Consider the following 21,171-nt stretch of genomic DNA (forward strand, 5'->3'; position numbering starts at 1 on the left):
GCGCATGCCTGAGATCCGACCTCATCAGGGGCTTTCTTATAAAGTGAAACAAAAAAAAAGTGCTTATGCTCACACAGATCTCATGTGCTTGATCACTGCGAACTCAGGTGAGAAGAACCCAGAAGAAAGTATTTGGCTGTGCAGGCTGGACACAAAGGCGAGCACCAGAAAGAAAACCGAAGCCAAGCCAGTGTGGAACTTGCTGTGCTTTGGTTTGTAGACAGATTTTGGGCTTAACATTAGTAAAGGTAAGCACATTTTTTCATTCATGAAATTTCAGTTTTAAAATTAACGATAGCTAAAAACAAAATTAGAAATAAAATAGAAAAAATTTCTAACAATTCTGGGTATTGGTATGTTGCCACTGTCCCTCTGTACAACATTTGTGGGGATCCCCAAAAACTTGGGGTGTTTTATAATGCAAGAAATAAGCAAGGCTCCATATTTTTAGCACTGGCCCATTTCCATCTGCTTTATAATTATTCCATCCCTCGAAGATAAACACCTCACATGGTCACTTTAAAGAGAACCTGTCATGATTGGGCCAATGCAGCAATTTACATACACTCAGTCCTTAATATAACTGTGCATGCATACATTTAAAAGAATATATATCATGGGCACAGAATATGTGAGCTTCTATACTTGGTGGTGGTTGTTTTTATATCATGCAGGGGTAATGGGAAAGCTGTGAGTTCATTAAACATTGGGTGTATTGTTCATACAGTGAGGAGGATATCGTGTTACTTAGTGACAGGCCAAAACATGGTCTCCATGGTAACAGTAAGGAGCTAGAATAAGGCGGGGCCGCGAAGATGAATGAGGGGTGATGTTGATACAGAAACAGATTGGAGGCGAGGCACGTACAGCAGGAGAGGGGCGGGCAAAGGTGACGAGAAGTCAAAGTATTGGTTTCTACAGTAAGTGGAAGGACAGGGCTGAGACGGCGGGTGATTGTATAGAGGGGAGGGGTTCCGTATTATACGCACAGCGCTTGACGTGCGCGCTCCTGTGCGGCGTGTTGGTTAGGAGAAGGGACGGTGGCAAGCTGTCTGCTGTGTCAGGCCTTGGAGTAGGGGAAGATGGGAACCGGTTGGTGGAAAAAATGGGTAAGTGAACCTAGAAGATTATGTGGGGCACTGGAGTGACGAGAAAAGAGGAGGCTGATGATGGCGGACTGTGCGCCCTCGCTGGCCTGTATGCGTGAGCCACAGACGGACTTGCGCTTTGTGCCGGCCAGAGCCCTCCTGTGTGTAACCAGCTCCACCTCCACACGGCGCGGTCAGTAGTGGCCTGCTGTACACCCTGCTCCACCGCCTCATCCAGCCTGCAGGGGGATCCAATGTGCACAATGCCGCTCACTGCTCCAAGCTGTTCCCCGTACTCCACTCTCTGCTCTGTGTACTGAACTCTGCTCTCGTACCGTGCCCGCAGCCACTCGCTGGTCACTGTTTTCATTCTGCCTATACGGCCTCTTATTTCATAATTATTGTACACATTATTGATTTTTTTCCCCAGCTTTCTCAGCTTGGCGTTTTCTATCCTTATTCACAATAAAAGAAATAAGTGTGAAAAAAGTAGAGAAAAAGTAGACGTGTCATTCCTAAATCTTCTGCCCTAGGTTGAAAACAATTTGCCATTTGGTAACTGATCTCAGCAATCATTTTACCTCAGTCATAGGTAATCTCCTAGTCTCTTAGAAAGTTTTCTGAATAATACTATTGCATCATGCTATGTTGGCTTGTAATGCTGTGTTTAACTCAATTTTGTGCTTGTTCGCTAAATTTTTTTTTTCCTTTTGTCTGGTTGTAGGATGTAAAATCTTCCTGAGCTGCTAATATTTGCAGATTCCTGCTGCTTTAGAATGTTCCTGGTGAATGTTCCTCCAGTGGCAGCCTTTCCAAAACAATGGATACCATTTGGACCCAAAGCTGCTCATAAAGTGTCTGTTTCACTGGGTCACTCTGAACAGATACATGAAGCACCACACTTTCTAGGCATTATAGATGGACAACCAAGTGATGAACCTTCTTGTGCAGTGAGAGCTGAACATGAGTGTATTATGCAGAAGAACAGAAAGGGGGAATTAAACCATGAAAGAGGACTAAATTCCAGTGCTGCTCCTTTTAAAGGGCACACAAATGACCAAGCTACTTCTACCTTATCTACACAATTCATCAAAGAGGAAAGTTCTCCAGCACTGGATTCAGATAGTGATGACTCTGTCGACCGAGACATTGAAGAAGCCATTCAGGAATATCTGAAAAATAAAAGCACTGCAGATGCTTCCTCTACCACTGTCATCACTAAAAACTCTAGCACTAGTGATAGTAATTCTGAGCAGGTAAGAACAATTTCTGATGATTCACCTGCTTGCAAGTCACCTGTTAAGATGGTTACTTCAACTACCACCTGCAATACTTTTTCCTCTTTGGACCGCTCCTGTTGCTCTTCTCCCGAAAGTGTGGGCAGTGATGATTCCTTTGAGCAAAGCATCAAGGATGAGATTGAGCAGTTTCTGAATCAAAAGAAGTTGCAGAATACTGCAGGTGATCCTAGCACTGGCAAGAAGACTGCCCAGAGCAATGCAACTGCTAAACCAAGGCAAAAGCCACTTAAGGCTGTGGAGAAGCAAGGCTCCAAACAAGGGATCAAGGGTTTTCCTGACAATTTGCAAAGCCTTAATTTGCAGTCTAAAGGTTCCAAGCAAAAAACGGAAATTTTTAAAACTAGTATGTACCCCAAACCTTTGTCTTGCTCTGTTAAGCTAATTGAACAGGAGAATAAAGCTTTCCTAAAGCATTTTGAGGAGCTGTCTGACTCCAGTAGCGATGATGGCATAGAGGAAGCAATTCAACTCTATCAGCTAGAAAAGAGTAGGCTAGAAGAAAATCCTACTGTGGGTCATAAGTGCTCTATAGAGAGCGAGGCAAAAAGCACTGTCACACATACTGTAACTTCTCACTGCCAAGATACAAGCTCCTCTCCAGATTCACAGATGGATACAGACTTCAAAAAAAGGAAATTTCCTTCTAGCTGTCATGCAGCATCTCAAGACACCTCAAGCTGTCATCCCCTAACTACTAAAAGGACATTGTACTTTGGGGAGGACAGCAGTTCAAAATATGAAGTTGCACTACAAGCAACACGCAGAGCTGAAACAGCTGCAGAGCTAATGTGCGCTGAAGCAATACTTGACATTTCTAAAACAATTTTGCCTTCTCAACCAGAAAATACTTACATAATTTCTCAAAAAAGATCTGCTCAACCAGAATCCCCTTGTGCTAGTGACAGCTCTGTTGACAGTGATGACAGCATAGAGCAGGAGATCCGAACATTTCTTGCCCATAAAGCACAAGCAGAGAAGTTTGGCACGGCTTCTTCAAAATTGTTCTCTCCAAATCAGCAAAGACTTGATCAACGTAAGCAACAGTCACTGTCCAACAATAAAATTTTGTCACAAAAGGTAAAGTTAATGGAAAGCAAAACTGTACGGAAGGATATAGCGGGGAAGGGTGAAAAGAAGCATGCAGATGTTGTAAGTATTACAAATACAGTGTCTTTTCCATCTGAAGACTTGAAGACCAATAATACAGAAGCTGAGATAAATGAGCACTTCAGTGCATCTTACAAATTGAAAGAGACCAGCCATATCATTCAAGAGGCAGCCAAAAGCCTTGTGTCACTTCCTGGAATAACTGGAACAAAACGGAAGGCTTATAACAAGATAAGAAGTATCCCTAGTGCAGATACAAGCAGTTCGTTAGACAGTGATGAGGATTTAGATTCCGCTATAAAGGACCTCCTCCGGTCCAAGAGAAAATGCAAAAAAAGACCAAAGGATGGTAAACCACAGTGTAAGAAAAGGGTCAGGTTTGGGGAAACCACCACCAGAACTCTAGAATCACTTGGCACTGGTGTGGATTTAAAGGACTGCTTGCTTAAACCTGCTGTTAAAAGCTGCCTTGTAAATTCCAGCAACAGCCAAGATAAGGCTTTAATGTCTCATTTCAAAATCAAAGAGGAGAGCAGCACTGCAAGCAATTCAGACCTGTCACCAAATAAACCTGAATGCATACCAACCAGTGCCTCTGACAAGCCATTGAATTTGAGTAGTGCCTTGCCTGATACCTTGCCTGAAGCACAAGACAGTAGTTCCGTGGACAGTGATGATAGCATTGAGCAAGAGATAAGGAAGTTTTTGGCAGAACGTGCACGAGAATCTGCAGAACTTTGTGTAGTGCAAAAGGATTCTCCTGTTGTCACCAGCCTAAGCGTCATAGCACAGAATGATTCTCTAGCCAGTCTAAGTAATCCTCCATCAATAAAACCAGAACCCAGGGTCTTGTCAAGTTCAGAGACCGAGACCATACTTCAAAAGGTCATGAAAAAGGACCGCTCACATGTACCTGTATCCCATCCAGCGGTGATACAGCGCATGCAGGACTACAAAGATGTACCCCAAGTCAGATTTATACAGCGACCACCTACAGAATTGCCCAAGGTTTCTACTCCTGTACATAGTGTAATTGTAAAGAGAGAATGTTTCCTAGAGAAAAACTGTGTGGTGAGACCAGCTGAAAAAGTTCTCCAGACCACTCCAGAAAGACTTCTTGTAAAAGCTGGAGTCAATGGAGCACAAGGCACTTCTCCTATTTTAGGAAACTTTGTTGCCGGTCTTAAGTACATTTCAGGAACAGACAAACAGCTCCTCCTGGGAAAAGCCAGCTCAACAAGAATGGCATCAGAACTTTATACTCCTGGGGCAAATATCACTAGGTTGGGAGCCTGTCAGCCTGTCCAAAAAAAGACATTAATTTTGGAACAGCCTAAAATTGTCCAAACTCCTACTTTTTCTCTTAATGCCCCTGTGGTTCATCCTGCATTGTATGTTGTAACCACTAAGGTGGTCAAGGATGCTCCTACTGCACTATGTCTACCGATAAACACAGCCACCTATGACGCTGGACTCAATTTAATGAGTATACAGTACTGTCAAGGTCAGGTATCTGCTCATACCCCTGTGTGTACCACACCTTTCCCTTCTCAGCAAAATAGAGGCAGTGAGATTGTGGTGAATATTCCAGGCACAGCAGGAGAGGCAATGCCTCTCGGTATCACAACAAAAGAGAGCCAGTCAGTGACAGAAATAGCCAGCAGGTCTTGTAATCTTAAAGACAAATCGGCAGGTGATGTACAGGCAGGTTCTGGTGTCAGTTCGAACAGTGGAAGCTCAGCTAAGAAAGGAAACATGTAAGTACTTAAGTCACTTAGAGCTGTATAGGACCATTGTAAATAGTTGGAGCATTGAAGCAAGTCATTCAACAGCATTAGTTTCATAAACTAGGGAACTGAGTTGGCCAAACTGTTGTTGTCCTATTGTTAAGGAACTACATGACCTACATGCACCACAATCTAGGCTTGTTGTTCCTTAACCTCCAAAAGGTCACAGGATGTCATCCTCTGGCATAGAAGAGAGCCTTTTTTTAATAGGGCTTGTGTAATTTAGGCGCTAATAATTGCATAAATTGCACCATTACACGTTGGTAAACTTTTTTTTTAAAGTAATGTGATTTTTTTTTTTGTTTTGTGTTCCGCTGTTTAGCGCACATTAATGTCACTTGCATCATGTAATACCTAAACTAAGTTTTCTAACTTGCATGATAATTAAGAAATATTTGCATATTTTTACACTTGTTTTTTATTTCATTAAATGGTAGAATCATTTTAAAAAAATCACAGGAGAGGTGATGTGCTCCTTCAAGTGGACTTGTGTAAACAGCTGAATTTGAGCAGTGGTATCAGAAGACAGGTTTTGCAGATATTTTATATTGTCTGCAAACTGATGTTAAATGTAAATCAGAGGTTAGTCAGTTGGCTAAGAGAAGTCTGCAACCTTTCTGGTGGGTGAGCAGCAAAGTGTCATGATTGATAATATTACATAACTGTACAGACTGGACAAATGAAATATTTATATTTGTCTCCTTTGTTTTTCCTGTCTGATGCTCCAGCTTTTGTTCAGAGCTATTCAAAAGCCATCTAAAATCCAACAACTACTACTCCCTGTAACAGGGTGTTGGGATAGGCATTTAACAGGGAAGCAGTGGTCAGACCTAAGGACACCCTTCGGTTTTGGACATAAACAGAAATTTTAGATACACAATAAACAAAGCCTGCACAGTTATAGAGTTAGGATATAAAAACCTGCTAGTTAAATGGCAATGTGTGAGTAATTACACGTTAGACCCTATTTTCTTTTGTTTTTCTTTCCCCACAGTGAATTGGGTATGGAACAGACAAGCCTGCACAAATGAAAACACAAATGTCTTTTGTGCTATCCAGTAGTACAACACATCCAATAATTGTTTCAGTAATTGGCTCTCAATAAGACATGTCTTTTTTTGTGTAGATTCTCAGGTAGAGGCAACTCTCATTTATCATGGTGCATTTCTGTTGTGCAATTTAAAACTTTTATTCTTTTTACCATCTATAGGGTATGCAATAAGAGCCTGAAGTTTACTTTATACTCCCTTTGAAGATGCAGTGACAAAATTGGATATTAAGACTCAAGCCCAGCTAACACTTGGGGGTCTATTTATAAAGCCGTGAATCTGACTTTTATTGAAACATTACCTGTTGGGAGAATCAATTACTGCCATTGAAACACATGAACGTTTAAAATTCTCCAGGGAATATTTTTGTGAATGTTAGATGCACTGCTTTATATAATAAGACTCCTTTTTTGGTTCATCCATGCAGGTTTTACTTTAATTTGCAAATATTTCATATGTATGCAGTAACAGTACGTAACCATGCAAGTGGTTTTCACAATTTTCACATTGTGGAAATTGTTACTGCAGCTCCTTTATAAGGGTAACTCTATATTACCACCATAGATGTTTACATAAGTTCTGTCAGCAAATTTCTTTATCTGTCTTGATTGTTGATCCTTGTGGCATCCACTCTGTCATGACATTCCTTTTCCTGCATGTTGTCTTCCGATCATCACAGGAATTGAGTGTTTCACCATGGTGGCATCTGATGGGTGGCAGTTTAAAATTTGTATAGACTTGCAGGTTTTCCATGATGTATTCTTTAATACTGGGCATCATGTATTCAGCAGCTCAGAAGACAAACATAATTGTGAGCCTTGAGGACATGCAGGGGTTTCCATAATGCCAGAAGATTTGCTGACTTCCAGCCATTTTTAATTTATTACATAAAATGTTGTTCTTGTTACACAGGTAAAGATAACTTATTGCTATAGCTTCCTTTTTGGAAGTTAAAATTCTTTTTTAGTTGACCAGACTGACCCACTCCTGACCCAGCTACAAATCACCAGCCCAGTAGAATATTTTTCTGTTCAAAAGTTTTTCTGTTTTTTAAGTGAACCTTTCCATACAGCAGAAGCAGACATAGTGCTTGCATTCAAGGATCGTTCTTGAGAACATGCCTTGGTCTCTAAAAACCAAGGAGCCCTGACCAACAGAATTATCATTATTATCATATTATTTTGTTCTGCAATGTTTGCTCTGTCACATGTGTGCAAAGTAATCATTTTGAGTTGCTCACTTTTACTTTGTGCTGCTACATGCCAGTTTGTTGAAAGCTTTGGTCTATGAACATTCCATAATAAAAAGAAAAGGTTTGTAAATTGAAAATACATGTAAATATAGCAGTTTGGTATTTTTTTTTATATCTGTGTTTGTTTTTTCCCCGTTTAACTTTTGCCTAAATGCCTTGAAAATATGGTTTGTTTGTTTTTGTTTTGTTTTTTGGTGTTTTTTTTGTTGGGGAAGGGGGGTTTAAGCCTCTTTGAAACTTGAAGGTCTTATTTTGCACTCATTTTTTTAATTTGTTTTTAAGATGTATGTCTTGCTTTTCATTTCCCAGTAGGGTGTACTAAAAGAAACTAAGAAAGCTCTCTGATGCTTTTGTCCTTCAGAAGACTTTTAAGGCTTGTCAAGCATAATGTATGGCAAGACCTATAGACCAAAAATTGGATCGCGGCCCAATAAAATCCCATCTACAATATTTTGGCAAAATGGCACATTGCAACACACGGGACATTTAGATATGTGCATTGAGGTGCAGTTTAGCATGAATGGCAATTCACAAATATACTGAGATACATAATTTTAGAAATCACAAGCACTCAGTATAGAAACAGGGTTAGCAGAGGTTGCAATTGTCACTGGGCTCACTGCTCATTCTGGTTATTTCCAAATCTGCCTTGATCACCAGACTTTGCCGGGGTGATTCTCTGCACATGACTTAGGATATTGTGCACCATGAGCTGGATTTCTGTCAGCATCAAAAATCCTTTTTGTTCCCTTTTGGGTGGGACTTTCCTTGAATGTCCTTGGACCTCATGGTTGTACCAAAAACAGTCTGTACTGCCTTTGACCATCTTGGAAGCTCTGAAACCTTGGTTCTCAGAGGTGACCTGTGTACACCTTATGGGGGCAGTGTTTATATGAGTACAGTATTGTTATAAATGAGGCAGCCTGTGATCAAGGACCTCTGTTTAAAAGTATAGCCAGACATGTAGGAAAGAATGTAAAAATGATATTAGGTGGATATATTGGTAATCCTTGAGCAGTGTGCACTATAGTGTAGTTGTAAATGTAATCTGGCTACTCAGGCAGTTCGCATTGCAACATTTTTTGAAGGCAATATCTATTAGGAAATGAGGTTTTAAACCCACAAATTGTAAAAAAAAAAGAATAAGTCTTAGAAGAAGATGACATTATGGAATTTTTATTAGGAATATTTGAGTTGCTGCTGTGTTTAAGTAATAATTGTTGTAGTAATAATTGCTTACTTTACTACTTTGAATTTACTACGTTTTTTTTTTTGTTTTTTTTACATATCAAAGTTTATATTAGACAATCAGTGTGGCCACACACCTTACAATCTGTAGTCCTCAATAGATTTATATCAACCATGTAGGTAAACCTCTGCTTGAATTAGATATTTATTTGATAGGTTATTTAGGTAGGGCTTTTACCAAATTGTAATAAATTATACTAGGACTGCACGATAAGGTAGTAATTTGTGTGGCTGACAGAATACATTACCCTTTGATAGGGCTGTTAAGAATTAACATGTCATATTTCATGCCCTAATTGATATAATATCCTTTATATACACCTAGTAAAGGATCCTACTAAAGTATGTGCAATTTAGTAGCTCAAGTGGACCTACAGAATGAACACCAATATTATGGGATAAGCTTTTTCAGAACTTTTGTTTATATACTGTTATTCAGCAAACTCAAAGGATCAGATATCAGGATCAAATCATATATGTATACCAAGATTAGACACCATGTCCTCCTATTTCCTAATCTCTAAAGCAAATCACTATAGCATGTTGCACTGAAAGTGGACCTATACTGACAATATGCACTTTAAAATATTTTCCAATATCAACACAAGGTCCATATTTTATTTTAAAGACACCCCTTGGTTTAGTTAAGTGTATATGTTAGGTGGAGATGGGAAATTGAACAGCTCATGAGATATTTAAAGAGTCCAGTATAATTTACTGGTCTATTACTTATACAATGGGGTTGGTTCCTGCTGATACTCAACACGTTGGCCTACACTTTTAGATTTTAGGACTATATTTTGGTCATTGTCGTATTGCAGTAATAAAGCTTTTTCAGCTCTATACTGGTGCTTTGAGGTCTTGTTCAGTAACTTTCAGAAGCCAAAGTGTGAGCAGAGTTGGAAAGCAACTGGTATGCACTTAGTGTTTATGACCAGTTTGGTCTTGTTGGTTAGTATGCTTTGAAGTTGTGGCTGCTTGTTACCCCTGCTCCTCTGTAGATGTTGAATGTTTTTTTTTTTTTTTTTTTTTTTTTTTTTTTTTTTTTTTTAGTAGTCATGTCGTACTCTCATTAGCTTACCCGGTTTGACTGCTACTCTACCAGATGGCCAGCTTTGTGTTAAATCCTACTTCCTCCAGTTTTTGGGGAACTGAATGTCCCAGCACAGGGTTAAAGAGTTTATTCTGGATACATACTACCCCCTACCTGCCATGTTTTCTCTGTAAACTTCCCCTCCCAACACAACAGAAAATTAGAAGTCAAATACCTGTCTGTTCCCGTTTTTTTGTTTGTTTTTTGTTACTTGATGGAAATTAAAAAAAAAAAATGAAACCCTTTTATCAGAAGGATTGTAATTTATTGTGTACATATGTACTGACTATGCTGTGCATCGCCAGTTCCCAGAACTTTTTTTCAAATTTTTGTTAACAGATAAAAATTACATGTGTGCAGTCTGTACACCTAATAAACCTTTAAGATTTGTGTCTGTGTGTTAAATCTTTGGTGTTATCAAGAGAATACTAAAGTGTATCTAAAATAAACTTTTTGAAAGGGTAGTGGTGTAATAGGTAGTGCATCCTCAAATGGTTTGTGGCATTTTAGGGACAGTTCCTTTTATTAGCTGTTTGGGGGGGGGGGGGGACATACCAGGGAGGCAGTGTATTTCTCTCTCTTGTGGGAGGACTTTCTCTAGGACAGGTACTGTGTGCATATATGTCCCTTTGGCAGATTTTCCCTCTATTCTGATATAGGTTCAAAATGTTTGATTTAACACTTGTATTACTGTTGTGTTACAGAGCAGCTGTTGATAAGCCTTAAACTAAAATTCCATTTTTAAAAAGCCACAATCAGGCAGGTCATTATGGGAGAAAGGGACAGGTGATGTTCCTTCTGCAATAATCCCTCATACCTTCTTGATGGGTATCTGTCAATAAAAGCTGAGCTGCAGATGCTTCACCTTTGGTTGCCAGTATACCGATCAATCCTGGCTTCCCCTGCCTGTGCTAGGAATACATGACTGAATTCCCCCACACCTGCATGGTAATTAGTTTATCCCAGCCTGACCGATAAAAGGTAGCTGAAGACCATCTACAGCAAGAGAAGAAGAAAATGATAAGGACTGGTGAGTATCACAGCTGCGGTGATCAAGACCCAATGGGGACGCAAAGCCTCCCGAGATACCTACAACACACATCCTGGGAGGCTTTTGGCATCTGCAGAAGGAGCCCTTTTATTAATGCACTGTGAGATTGACCATCTTTTTTCCCCTCTATGTTACCAGATCTCAATCCTGGGCAGTGAGATTGGGTGACGCAGGAAGTGTCTGCATCGAAGATGGATATTGGGACAACGCGGGACCCAAAGGAAAAAAACTCCTAACAAATAGACTGATCTGCGGGAATAAAGGAAAGATGCTTTATTCCCGCAGATGTTTTTTTTATTTTGGGTTTAAAAATGTTTTTTTTATTTTGGGTTTAAAAATGTTTTTTTTATTTTGGGTTTAGTTCCGCTTTAAAGCCCTTACCCCTTAGGTTTAACTAGGGTTGGGCAAGACTTTGTAGATAGATATGGCACACAGATAATGTAACGAGATATAATGTTGAGGCAGTAAACATCAGCTACATCCTGAATTTAACAACGTAGAGAAGAAATTCTTTTCACACAACAAAAAAAAGGGAACTTCATATTGGTCTGCATAGTTATAGTACCATTATCCAGAACAGTGGTCGCGAACATTTTCGGACCAACAGATCACTAAAATTACTGGCCCCGGACTGTGCACCCGTAGGGAGCTGGGTGTCACTCAAAGGGGAAGGATCTTCCCCCATAGTGATGTGATGATGTTAGAACCCACCCACTCTCCCATCACAGGTCTGAGCCTGGGCTCAGATCACAACCTGCCCACTTCCCTGAGCCTGCAATCCTTACGAGGGACATGGTCCGCATCACTGGCTGGTGCGCCCCCAAAGCAGGGGTCCTTTGCCTGATTCACAGTTCAGCATTACTTTTTCCCCAGGATACAAATATGCCTATTATCTGTAGTGCACAGATATACATGCAGGGGATCATACATACAATATCCAATCAATATTATTTAAAAGATTAACATAATTAAGACTAAGGCTGCATACACACGGGCAATCAACTGCACAATGCATGAACGAGTGATGTACATGTACATAGGAGGGGGAGAATGACGGAGCAGCACCCTGCTGTGCGCTCTTCTCCTTCACTTCCATTAAGATCATTCGTCGTCTATCGTCCCTGAATCTGCCTGGAGGGTTGTTCAGACGACGGGCGCTGTACACGCCAGATTCTCGTCCAATATCGGCCCTGAGCCGATTATCAGACGAGAACCTTTGCAAGTGTGTAGGTAGCCTAACTTGTTACAAATCATGTTTAGTTATATTTGTATCAAAAAGAAGCCTTTAAAATATGGTCCAATACATATACATAAAGGTTTTGGGCTCACCATTCAGCAAAAAAACGAGTTTTTATCCTTCCTATGCTTAGATTATGTATTTTAAAAAAAATACTTTTATTTATACAATAAAGTGTATCTTAACCCAAGAACAAAATGTAACATTTTGCAGTTAACCTACTTGTCCTGCATTTTTGGAGGGGCGTGCTAGGGTTGCAGAGGACCCCCCTTCTTTTTTTTGTGTTTTGTTTACGGAGATAGCATAGATTAATACAAATGTAGGTGCAGCACAGGAACTTATTACAAGATTTCTGTCCGTGTCAAATCAATGCTTTCAGTGATATATCTAATTGACCAAAAGTGAGAAGATAGGAGCTGTCTTGTTTTTTTAGATTTAGATACACTTTAGGTAAAGTAGGACTACAAAAGCAGCACAAATGAATCCAGTTTTGTAATAGCAAAATGTTATTATGCAGTACAATTACATAAGTTGTTAGTTCTAGTGGGTATTGAAAAAAAATCTCATTTTGTTGCTTTGCAGCCTGAAATGACGACAGAAGAAAATAATTTTACCAGCCATGGTTGCGCAGTTAAACTTATTACATCCAAGTGAAAGCTATAATAGCTATAATATAAAGTCATAGATGGTCAAAAATCAGGAGATAGACACCAAACAAATTTTAAAGGCTTTACTAATCTGTAGAAGCACAGTAACGTTACATTTAAGAACTGGAAAGTGTTTAACACTACAAAGATCCTCCATGGATCAGACCACTCCTCCAAGCTAAATAGCTAAGAGAACACTGGTCAGGGAGGCAACCAAGAGACCTATGGCAACTTTGAAGCAGTTACAGGAATTTACTTTACTGCAAAAGTGGGTGTGTGCATGTCACAACACAATCACAAGTGCTTGTATGGGAGGGTGGCAATAAAAATGGAGCATGTCAGGATAGAACTAAAACTGAATAGGGCAAAATACCATCAAATTCACAAGAAAAATCTGCTGCCAGAAAGATGTTAATGGGAAGAGGATTCAACTTGCAACATGACAGAATCACGAGAAAGGACCCTGCTGGGGTGAGGGAGCCGCGGACTATGTCGGGTGTATGGATTGCAGGCTCAGGCGGTGGGCAGTCTCTGGACCTTGTATTGCACAAAACCCGCCCACTCTCCCATCTCAGGCTCAGAGCTGCAATGGGAGAGTGGGTGGGTTCTGGCATCATGACGTCACTCTAGGGGAAGTGTCTTCCCCCTTTGAGTGACACACAGTCCCCCCACATGCACGGTCTGGCATCCATGAAGTTAGTTATCCTTGAGGTCTAAAAGGTTGGCGACCACTGACTTAGAAGATTGCAGTCCACCTATAGGCATCATCCAATTTGATTGCACTCCAACAAGTCTGTAAACAAAGGTGGGCAACAGGTGGTGATCCCCCACCCTCATCCATCTCAGGGATTCTGGTTTTCTCTTTTCTGAACTGTATACTTTTCACTTGGATTGTATAATTTGCATTGAGCCAAAAAATATGTTTCTGTGTGTATCTCGATTTTAGGCTGCAAAGCAACGAAATGTGAATACTGAAAAAGTGATGATCTTCTATTCTCACTGTATATCAGTGTTTTAAATTTACTGCACCGCACATACTGTAACTGGTCAGTGGCTTTTCTAAGTGCACATTCTTACTGAAGCAGACAACTGAAGGACGGCAGATTACGCCGCTTCAGTGACCATTCATACATGTTGGAGGGTACTGAACCAAGCTTTTTTCCTAAATAAAGTGTACACAGCTGGACCGTCCTTAACCTGTTCATACAGGATTAAAAATCTCCTTACACAGCAATGCCCAGTGGAAGCATGTTTGCATTGTGTAACTGTAATAAGACTTCTATATTTTCTTGTGTACATGAACTAAAATTGCCCACAAAAACTTTTGTTTAAGTATATTCCTCAATTAACAGGGGTATTCTTTATACTCCATTTAGCAAACCCAGATATTATTTTGTACATGTTGTGTTGGTGTAATCAGTGTAAAATCCTCAGCAGAGCTGCCTGTAGAAGAATACAGAGGGTGAGTACAAGGCCAGTCACCCTGTACAAGCACAGAGAGCAGTATTGTCTGGTCTTCATTGCAGAAAGCTCCTGCAAAGATGCAAGCCTTGTTACATGCTGGAATAATACAGAAATAACAAAAATAAAGAAATTACTTTCATGAAAGGCTATGTGCACATTAGGTTAATATTGCTCATAACAATCTTTCCTGATCTTTTCCCGCGACATTAGAACAAATGAGCTGTTCAGTTTTAGGAGTGGAGGACGAGTGAAAGTCACTCCGCTGTGTGCTCTCTGTAGGAAAGTACTGTGGACATTCCGGTTCAGTTATTCATTGATCTGTCAGGGTGGATCGATTAATGACTTCAGAGGATCACTGCACACACACTAAATTTTCCCCTGAGATGATTACAATCATTTGACACAAGCAACAATCATCTAGCATAGACACTTTTATAAAAAATCCAAAGTCTGCTGTTGTCCTCTTGAAAATATTAATTGCATATTTGTTTCTGATTAGGTATTTAAATTTATGGATCCAAAACAAGCATTCTGTAAATTAGTATCAGCATTCCCTATCTATGTGCCTATTGGGAAACAGCATTTCCAGAAATAGCAGTCCTCATTGTTCTTTTATGATATATTCACTTTAAGGTAATGACATTTGTAGGTATAAATAGGTTAAGATAACCCCTCACTCACCCTTTGCTCAATTGTTTATTGGCATGAGACTGATTCTGTTATTTATTCACATTCAAAGTTTTTTAAATATGGAAATGGTCAAAAAAAGTTGTATGAACTGTCATCCTGCCTTTTGGACTGTTTGTGTTTGAAGACTCTCATGTAATGTTCAGCCTACTTGTGACATATCACTTTGTGTTATATCTTTGCAGTTGTAGGTCACCAATTGATCCAGGCTGGAAAGTGGAACCTTATATTATTCTGTCACCTGAGAAAATGTGTAGAAATTCTAACAGAGTATTTTGTAAGAGGACATCTAAGGTACTGGGAAAATCATGTGTCTTTACTTCATTATGGGTTTGGTGTAGAAAACATGCTAAAGGTAACATTTTTGTTTCAACCAAGCAATTTACAGGTATGCTTTTTACACTCTAGATTCAAAAACAAAAAAATTTGCATTGTTTGAAAATTTACCATTGACAGGATCCCTACTGTTCAAGGAAGACACTCATCTGCTCTGTGTTTGTCATTCTTTTGCAGTGACACATGCAAGTATTTCACCTCCCTACCGTGTCCTCCAAAGCAATCCTGCTCCTGGGGATATGCAAAAATGTCAACATTGTGGTTGAATTTACCAATTCCCCCCAAGTTAACAATATACTTCAAAACGTTTTCAGTTGAAAAACATCAGAACAAATGCAAAAAGTACATTTGCCTAATGGTCAGTAGCTATGGACAAAAATAAAAAAAAAATACTGGATACCCAAGCAGTGGTTCAAAAGAAAATAAACTGGTTTCCATACTTTTACAGTCTCTAGAGTTGCCCTGCAGTCCTATGGATCCATCATTGAAGCGCTGTTTCTTTTACAGGTTAAAAAGGCTCCCAGAATAATTTGAGCCATTTTCTGTGAACCATTGACACAAAAAATAATCTAGAGATTTGCACCAAGCAATGGCATGGTCCAGTAAACCACTATAACATTTTATCCTCCAATAGGAAAATTAAAACACCTGTAAAATAGAAAAGTATATACATCAGATATACTTTTCAGGGCCATGTAAAATCCAGTAGGATCTCAATGCTATATGCTTAGATTAGATTTGTTCTAGGAATACAACTGATAGGTTTAAGATAGTAGGGATCAGTCTTTTCATTGCAACTCTGTGTCATCAGATGTGGCTGTCTAAGATCAAAAGAATACTGTAAAAAATCTACAAAGACTTTGACATTGTCATAAAGAACAACACTCAGGAATGGCAATAAATACAACTATACAACTCATGTTACAATTAAGTATACATGTAAAGAAAAAATAACTTAGATTGACTGTGGTGTACTTATAAATGTTGCTCTCTGCTTAGTTTAGAAGTTGATGTATAGAGAATAAAATTTTGCACTTGGAAAGCCCTTGTGACTTGTTAGCCAGACAAATACAACAAAGAAATACACCTGCGACACTTTGGTGTTCGGTCCACTGGGTGTGTGATTACAGATTTGAATATTTTCTATTGTTAGGTTGAAAAATCAGGCTCCGTACACAGGAAGACCGCACAGCTGCTGATGAAGAAGCTGCAAAATTAGATTATGCTGTAGAAGCTGCTGACAGGCAAGTAAGATTATAAACAGGCTTTGCAACAATGAGAAATGCTAATATTGGCAACATACTTTTCAGATATGCTAAAACAAGCAGGTGTTATTTCTCCTTCTCAACCATTGAGGGACATAGGAAGTGTAACTTTTGGGCTATACTACTACCTACAGTAGGATTAGGTACTGTCATAAAAAACTATATAAAATATCTCAGGATATCCCCTCCAACATGTCTTAGGATGATTGATGCATTTTCTTCAGCAATTCTAACATAAAAAAAACTAACCTAATTATTTTGTACTGCTTTAGACATCAAAATATTCCTTTTTATTATTAATATTATTAACAATAATCCAGGAATGTTCTCTACATTGCTACATCCATTCCCACCACACTTTTCATATAGCAAGTGAAAACAATTACCTTGTTTCAACAATTTGCATTTAAAACAGGTTTGCAAGTAGTGTCTTACCAAGACTCCTCTGAAGTGTTGTCCCTAAAGCTCATTCAGACTGTGTATGGTACAGTGTAGTGAATGTCAGATTCACTGAAACATTGCCCGTTTTAATTACTGCAAATAAAAAAACACAGACCTAGAAGATTTTATGTCGGGATGTTTCAATGAATGCTAGATTCACTGCTTTATAACTAGACTCTATTGTTTACATTTCACAGCATATTTTTCACCTAGTGTAAATGTTAACAAGCTATGTAAAATAGATCTTAAAACACTGCAAAAGTCCAGGTATAAATTAAATAAATACCATCCTTCTGTAGGGAAACCCCAGCAAGCAGTTGAGGTAGCAGGTACTAACACACCTGGAAGTGTATGAATTATTGCATCTGCCAGAGGAGAGGAGGGAACAGGCCACTGGAAATTTACATATATGCAGTACTTTTTTTTAGCAAATATGATGTACAAGAATACCAGGCAGATAGGTCATTTTATTATACGATCCTGCAGTCTTTCTCTTTGATAGATAAGACATGTTTTAGATGCCACACATTCCTAAACATTTTACTTTTGTTCATGGTTCACCAGAGGTTAATTTGTATCCCTGTAAATCTAACATGCATTTGTAAATCCTTATGGAAACGAGATGAAACTGAGTTATATTTCTTATCTTTGGCCATCAACTCTTCTGTGCCTTATGTTTTGTATTTTACCATGTTTACCCCATGGCAATCTGACAGTTGTGTTTCACTATTATTACTTTAAAATCCATCTTTCTGATTACTAAAAATTGTTAATTTTTCATTAAATGTTTAAGCGCAGCTCCCAGCTGTTTCCCAGTGGACCATGTGGCAATACCCAGATTTGCCATCTGGTGACAGCTGTGAGCTGAAGTTTATGGGAAGACAGCACTATCTGATGGGAACATTTGGAGGTCAATTTATATAGCAGTGAACCTGCTATTCACTGAAACATTATCTGGTGGAGAGTCCTCTAGGTCCATATGTTTTCAAATGACAGCGATTGATTTTGTACATGAGAATGTTTCGGTGATTGTTAGACTCACGGTTTTATAAATAGGCCCATTGGTGTTTCAAGTGTTTATAGGCATTTGATACAGAATTCAAAGCTTTATTTTCAGCTCTTCTAGTTACAAAATATAAAATTAGGGTTAGGTTTATTTGAGTGTTCAGTAAAAAAAAAGAAAAAAGTAAAAGAAAAAAAAGCCCTGTGTATGAAGCTCACCGATAACTCTAGAACATTAGCAGGCTGTAACAGATTGTAGTTGGTCCTGTATATGTCTTATTGAGTATTCTGTCCTTTATTCCAGGAGAAGCAATTCACATCACAACTGCATGTAAATTCTCTTCATACTCAGTCCTTATGAGGCTATGAAAATCAAAAGCCAGTTTTCTCTTTTCCAGTTGTTTTTTTGCATCACATGATGACTAATAAAGGGGATAAGGCAGAACAGCTTCTGTGTTCTGAATTGGGACATCAGAGCTAAGAAGGTAATTGGGAAAAAGTACAATTGTTTATTTTGATCTGCAAGATGTTGATGTCCACTTTCCAGCTATGATAATATTTGTTTCTCAATGTCTTCCAGTCATTGTACTGTAGTTTTATTCTGCTCTCCTGGTTTTCATTGGTCAGGTGACATCACCCATAATGCCTCCATTTCCTAGTTATATGCACTCATCAAGCATATTATTTAAAACATGCAGGTATACAGAACAGTATAATTCCACAGAGACACACAGATTTTGTTCATTTCTTTTTTAATAAAATACCTGACAGGTTGTTTATTTTTGCTTGAGTTTCTGGTTGTGAAAGGAATTCACTCCTAAGTGAGAAAAAATCCTTCTTAGTTTTCCCAGGAACAAGTTTCATCACTTACCTGGTAAGTGGTATTGGTCCCCAGAGAGTCTGAATGTTCCCAGACAGCCTGTCTGAAGCTTCTTCTCCATTATATATATTTGAACTTCAGAACAAGAAATTATCACAGCATAGATCAACCGTTAAAACTGGCTGTTGGTCAAGGTGATAAATACCTTAAATTCTTACTCATTATTTGCAAAGAACTCTATTCATGCTTGATGAGCTGCTGCGTAAATAGCAGTATTTAAAATGTTGGTAATGTTTATTGTTTTATATTATTTTACTAGTGTTGTGTCCAGGATTCCTGGTACTTAATAAAATTTTTCTTTCATTTGGACTGCTATACAGTTACAGATCACTTCTAATTATTCACCACAAACTGTCAGAAAAAATCTGCTTCACTATTTTATTCTTATGGGTTGGTTTATAATGCACTGAATCTGACATCACCAAACATGGTGCACAGTCTTCAAGGTCCAATTTTTCAATGGTTCTTTATCAGAGAATGATGTTTGATGAATATCAGATCAATGTCACTGCTTTGTAAATTAAACATTAGTTAAAGAGTGTTGTCCTCTTGTATGGAGCTGAATCCACAAAGAAAGAGCTCCTTCTTCTGTCTTACAGAAGCATGGGGTGAAAAGGCTGCATGTGATTGCCCTTCTTTGGTTATGTAGCAAGAAGAATTAGAAGTCCTTGCAGATCATCATATGGTTTATGGGTTACTGTTATGAAGGCTGTGATTAACAATGGTATTTATCTTAATAGTAGTATTGATTGCATTGATAACAAGCTGTCAGATTCAAGTTTTATTATTCCAATTATTATTGATTTAAATCTACTTGCTGGCTGGGTGAGAAAGCAATTCTTATCCCACACAAGTTGAAGAGAACCTGTCAGGACAGCTGTTACTTGGCACAGCCAAAGCTCCCAGCAATTACCTATGGCTGTCATTGCCAACTCCTGTATAAAGTGCTAGACCCAGGCAGAGAACACCTCATGGCATCTTACACAGTGACGTGTCACTGTCAAAGCACTGCTTTTGGGAATTAATCAGTGTGAGCTTTAGCTGTGGCAGATAGCATCTAGTCTACTAGGTTTTTCTGTAACAATCTGTCATTTATAAGTCAGGGCTCTGTAGTAATGCCCAGTGTAGCTACAATGTTCAGTCTGTTAGCTTACATACAGTGAGTGATTGTAGTAATTGATTGTACCAACCAATAATCACTTGTGTAACTTGTGTTCATTTGTAATGTCGGGTTCATTCATACCCAATAAAACTGTTGCCAAAGATGAGTAATAATGTTGTTCATGGAATCCTTTTTCCCCAGGTAAGTGGAAACATCTGACTGAGCACTCGGGTTTATAACACTATTATTCTGCCTCTTCATTTCTAGCTCACAAGTCAGATGTGTTGTAAACATGAAAATGTTTTTGGTGAATCGGAAGTCCCCACATTTTCGTTCGGTGTAAACAGTGTCACTTTCTCTGTACATCCATGTTTTGCGTAATAAAGTTTCTGTTTATTCAGAATGTGTTCACTCATGTTTGTCCATTATTGTTCTCTAGTCTGACAGCATGATGGTGTTGTAGTGCAGGGACTAATATAAATGACTAGCCTGTTCTGTACAACACCGTGGAACATACCCAGTCTATAAACATACAGTAATAGTGTGTTACAGCGGTGGGGACATTAGGTACAGAGACTGATGAGAAATTGGAGAGAATGCCCCCATAAGGCATGAGACTCCCTCACATCATGCTGGCAGCAGACAGAAGTAAAACAATTAAAAACCGGTGGACAATTTTTAATGACTAAGTTATATTCACACATAAAAATACAAAAATCAGAATCTACCCAAAATTAAAAATGAATAGATTTGTAGCCTTTTAAAGCTGGATTACCATTGGGAGCGTGTTCCTGCATTTGTTTAAGGAGCCTGGTAATGTAGAGCCAACTAACAGCGCAGGTTTTAATGACCTGCACGTTTTATTTTTTGTTCATGGCAGCACTTTGATGCACAGATGATAAATATGACACTGCAGTATACTGTGTATTGTGCATTACCATGTGCTGCATAATTGTGGTGAAATCCATGTTTTATCATGTATTACCTTAGACATGTGAATTAATCTATTTAAGATTTCAACATCTTGCATATTATTTAGCCAACTCAGAACATATATTTCTAGGTATTAAACCGCAGTATGATCTATAATCAGTATGATCATTTTCCTATTCGTTTGAACTTCCTGCGCATGAA

At 38.8% G+C, this 21,171-nt stretch overlaps 1 protein-coding gene across 4 annotated transcripts; it reads left to right on the forward strand.

Moving 5' to 3' along the window:
- Window positions 1–940: 940 nt before the first annotated feature.
- Window positions 941–20,702, forward strand: PPP1R26 (protein phosphatase 1 regulatory subunit 26). Of its 4 annotated transcripts, XM_072430915.1 has the most exons (5): window positions 942–1,109; window positions 1,813–5,253; window positions 15,197–15,305; window positions 16,501–16,591; window positions 18,360–20,698. In XM_072430915.1, the coding sequence occupies exons 2-4, from the start codon at window positions 1,865–1,867 to the stop codon at window positions 16,564–16,566; spliced, it is 3,564 nt and encodes a 1,187-aa protein (XP_072287016.1). In that variant the 5' UTR covers window positions 942–1,109; window positions 1,813–1,864; the 3' UTR covers window positions 16,567–16,591; window positions 18,360–20,698. The 4 variants fall into 4 exon arrangements, 2 of the variants coding, with proteins under 2 accessions (XP_072287015.1, XP_072287016.1); XR_011923452.1 differs by having other exon boundaries at window positions 941–1,109; window positions 15,197–18,540; window positions 20,305–20,700; XR_011923453.1 differs by having other exon boundaries at window positions 941–1,109; window positions 15,197–16,591; window positions 18,360–20,700.
- Window positions 20,703–21,171: the final 469 nt, after the last annotated feature.

The sequence above is a fragment of the Pyxicephalus adspersus genome, chromosome Z, assembly GCF_032062135.1.
Source record: "Pyxicephalus adspersus chromosome Z, UCB_Pads_2.0, whole genome shotgun sequence".
NCBI classification, from domain to species: domain Eukaryota; kingdom Metazoa; phylum Chordata; class Amphibia; order Anura; family Pyxicephalidae; genus Pyxicephalus; species Pyxicephalus adspersus.

What these genes read in the sequence shown, in the direction of transcription:
- PPP1R26 (XM_072430914.1), top strand. Translation starts at nt 1,865, where the DNA reads ATGTTCCTGGTGAATGTTCCTCCAGTGGCAGCCTTTCCAAAACAATGG. An exon ending in TCAGCTAAGAAAGGAAACAT is followed by an intron (nt 5,254 to 15,196) that starts GTAAGTACTTAA and finishes ATATCTTTGCAG; the next exon opens with TTGTAGGTCACCAATTGATC.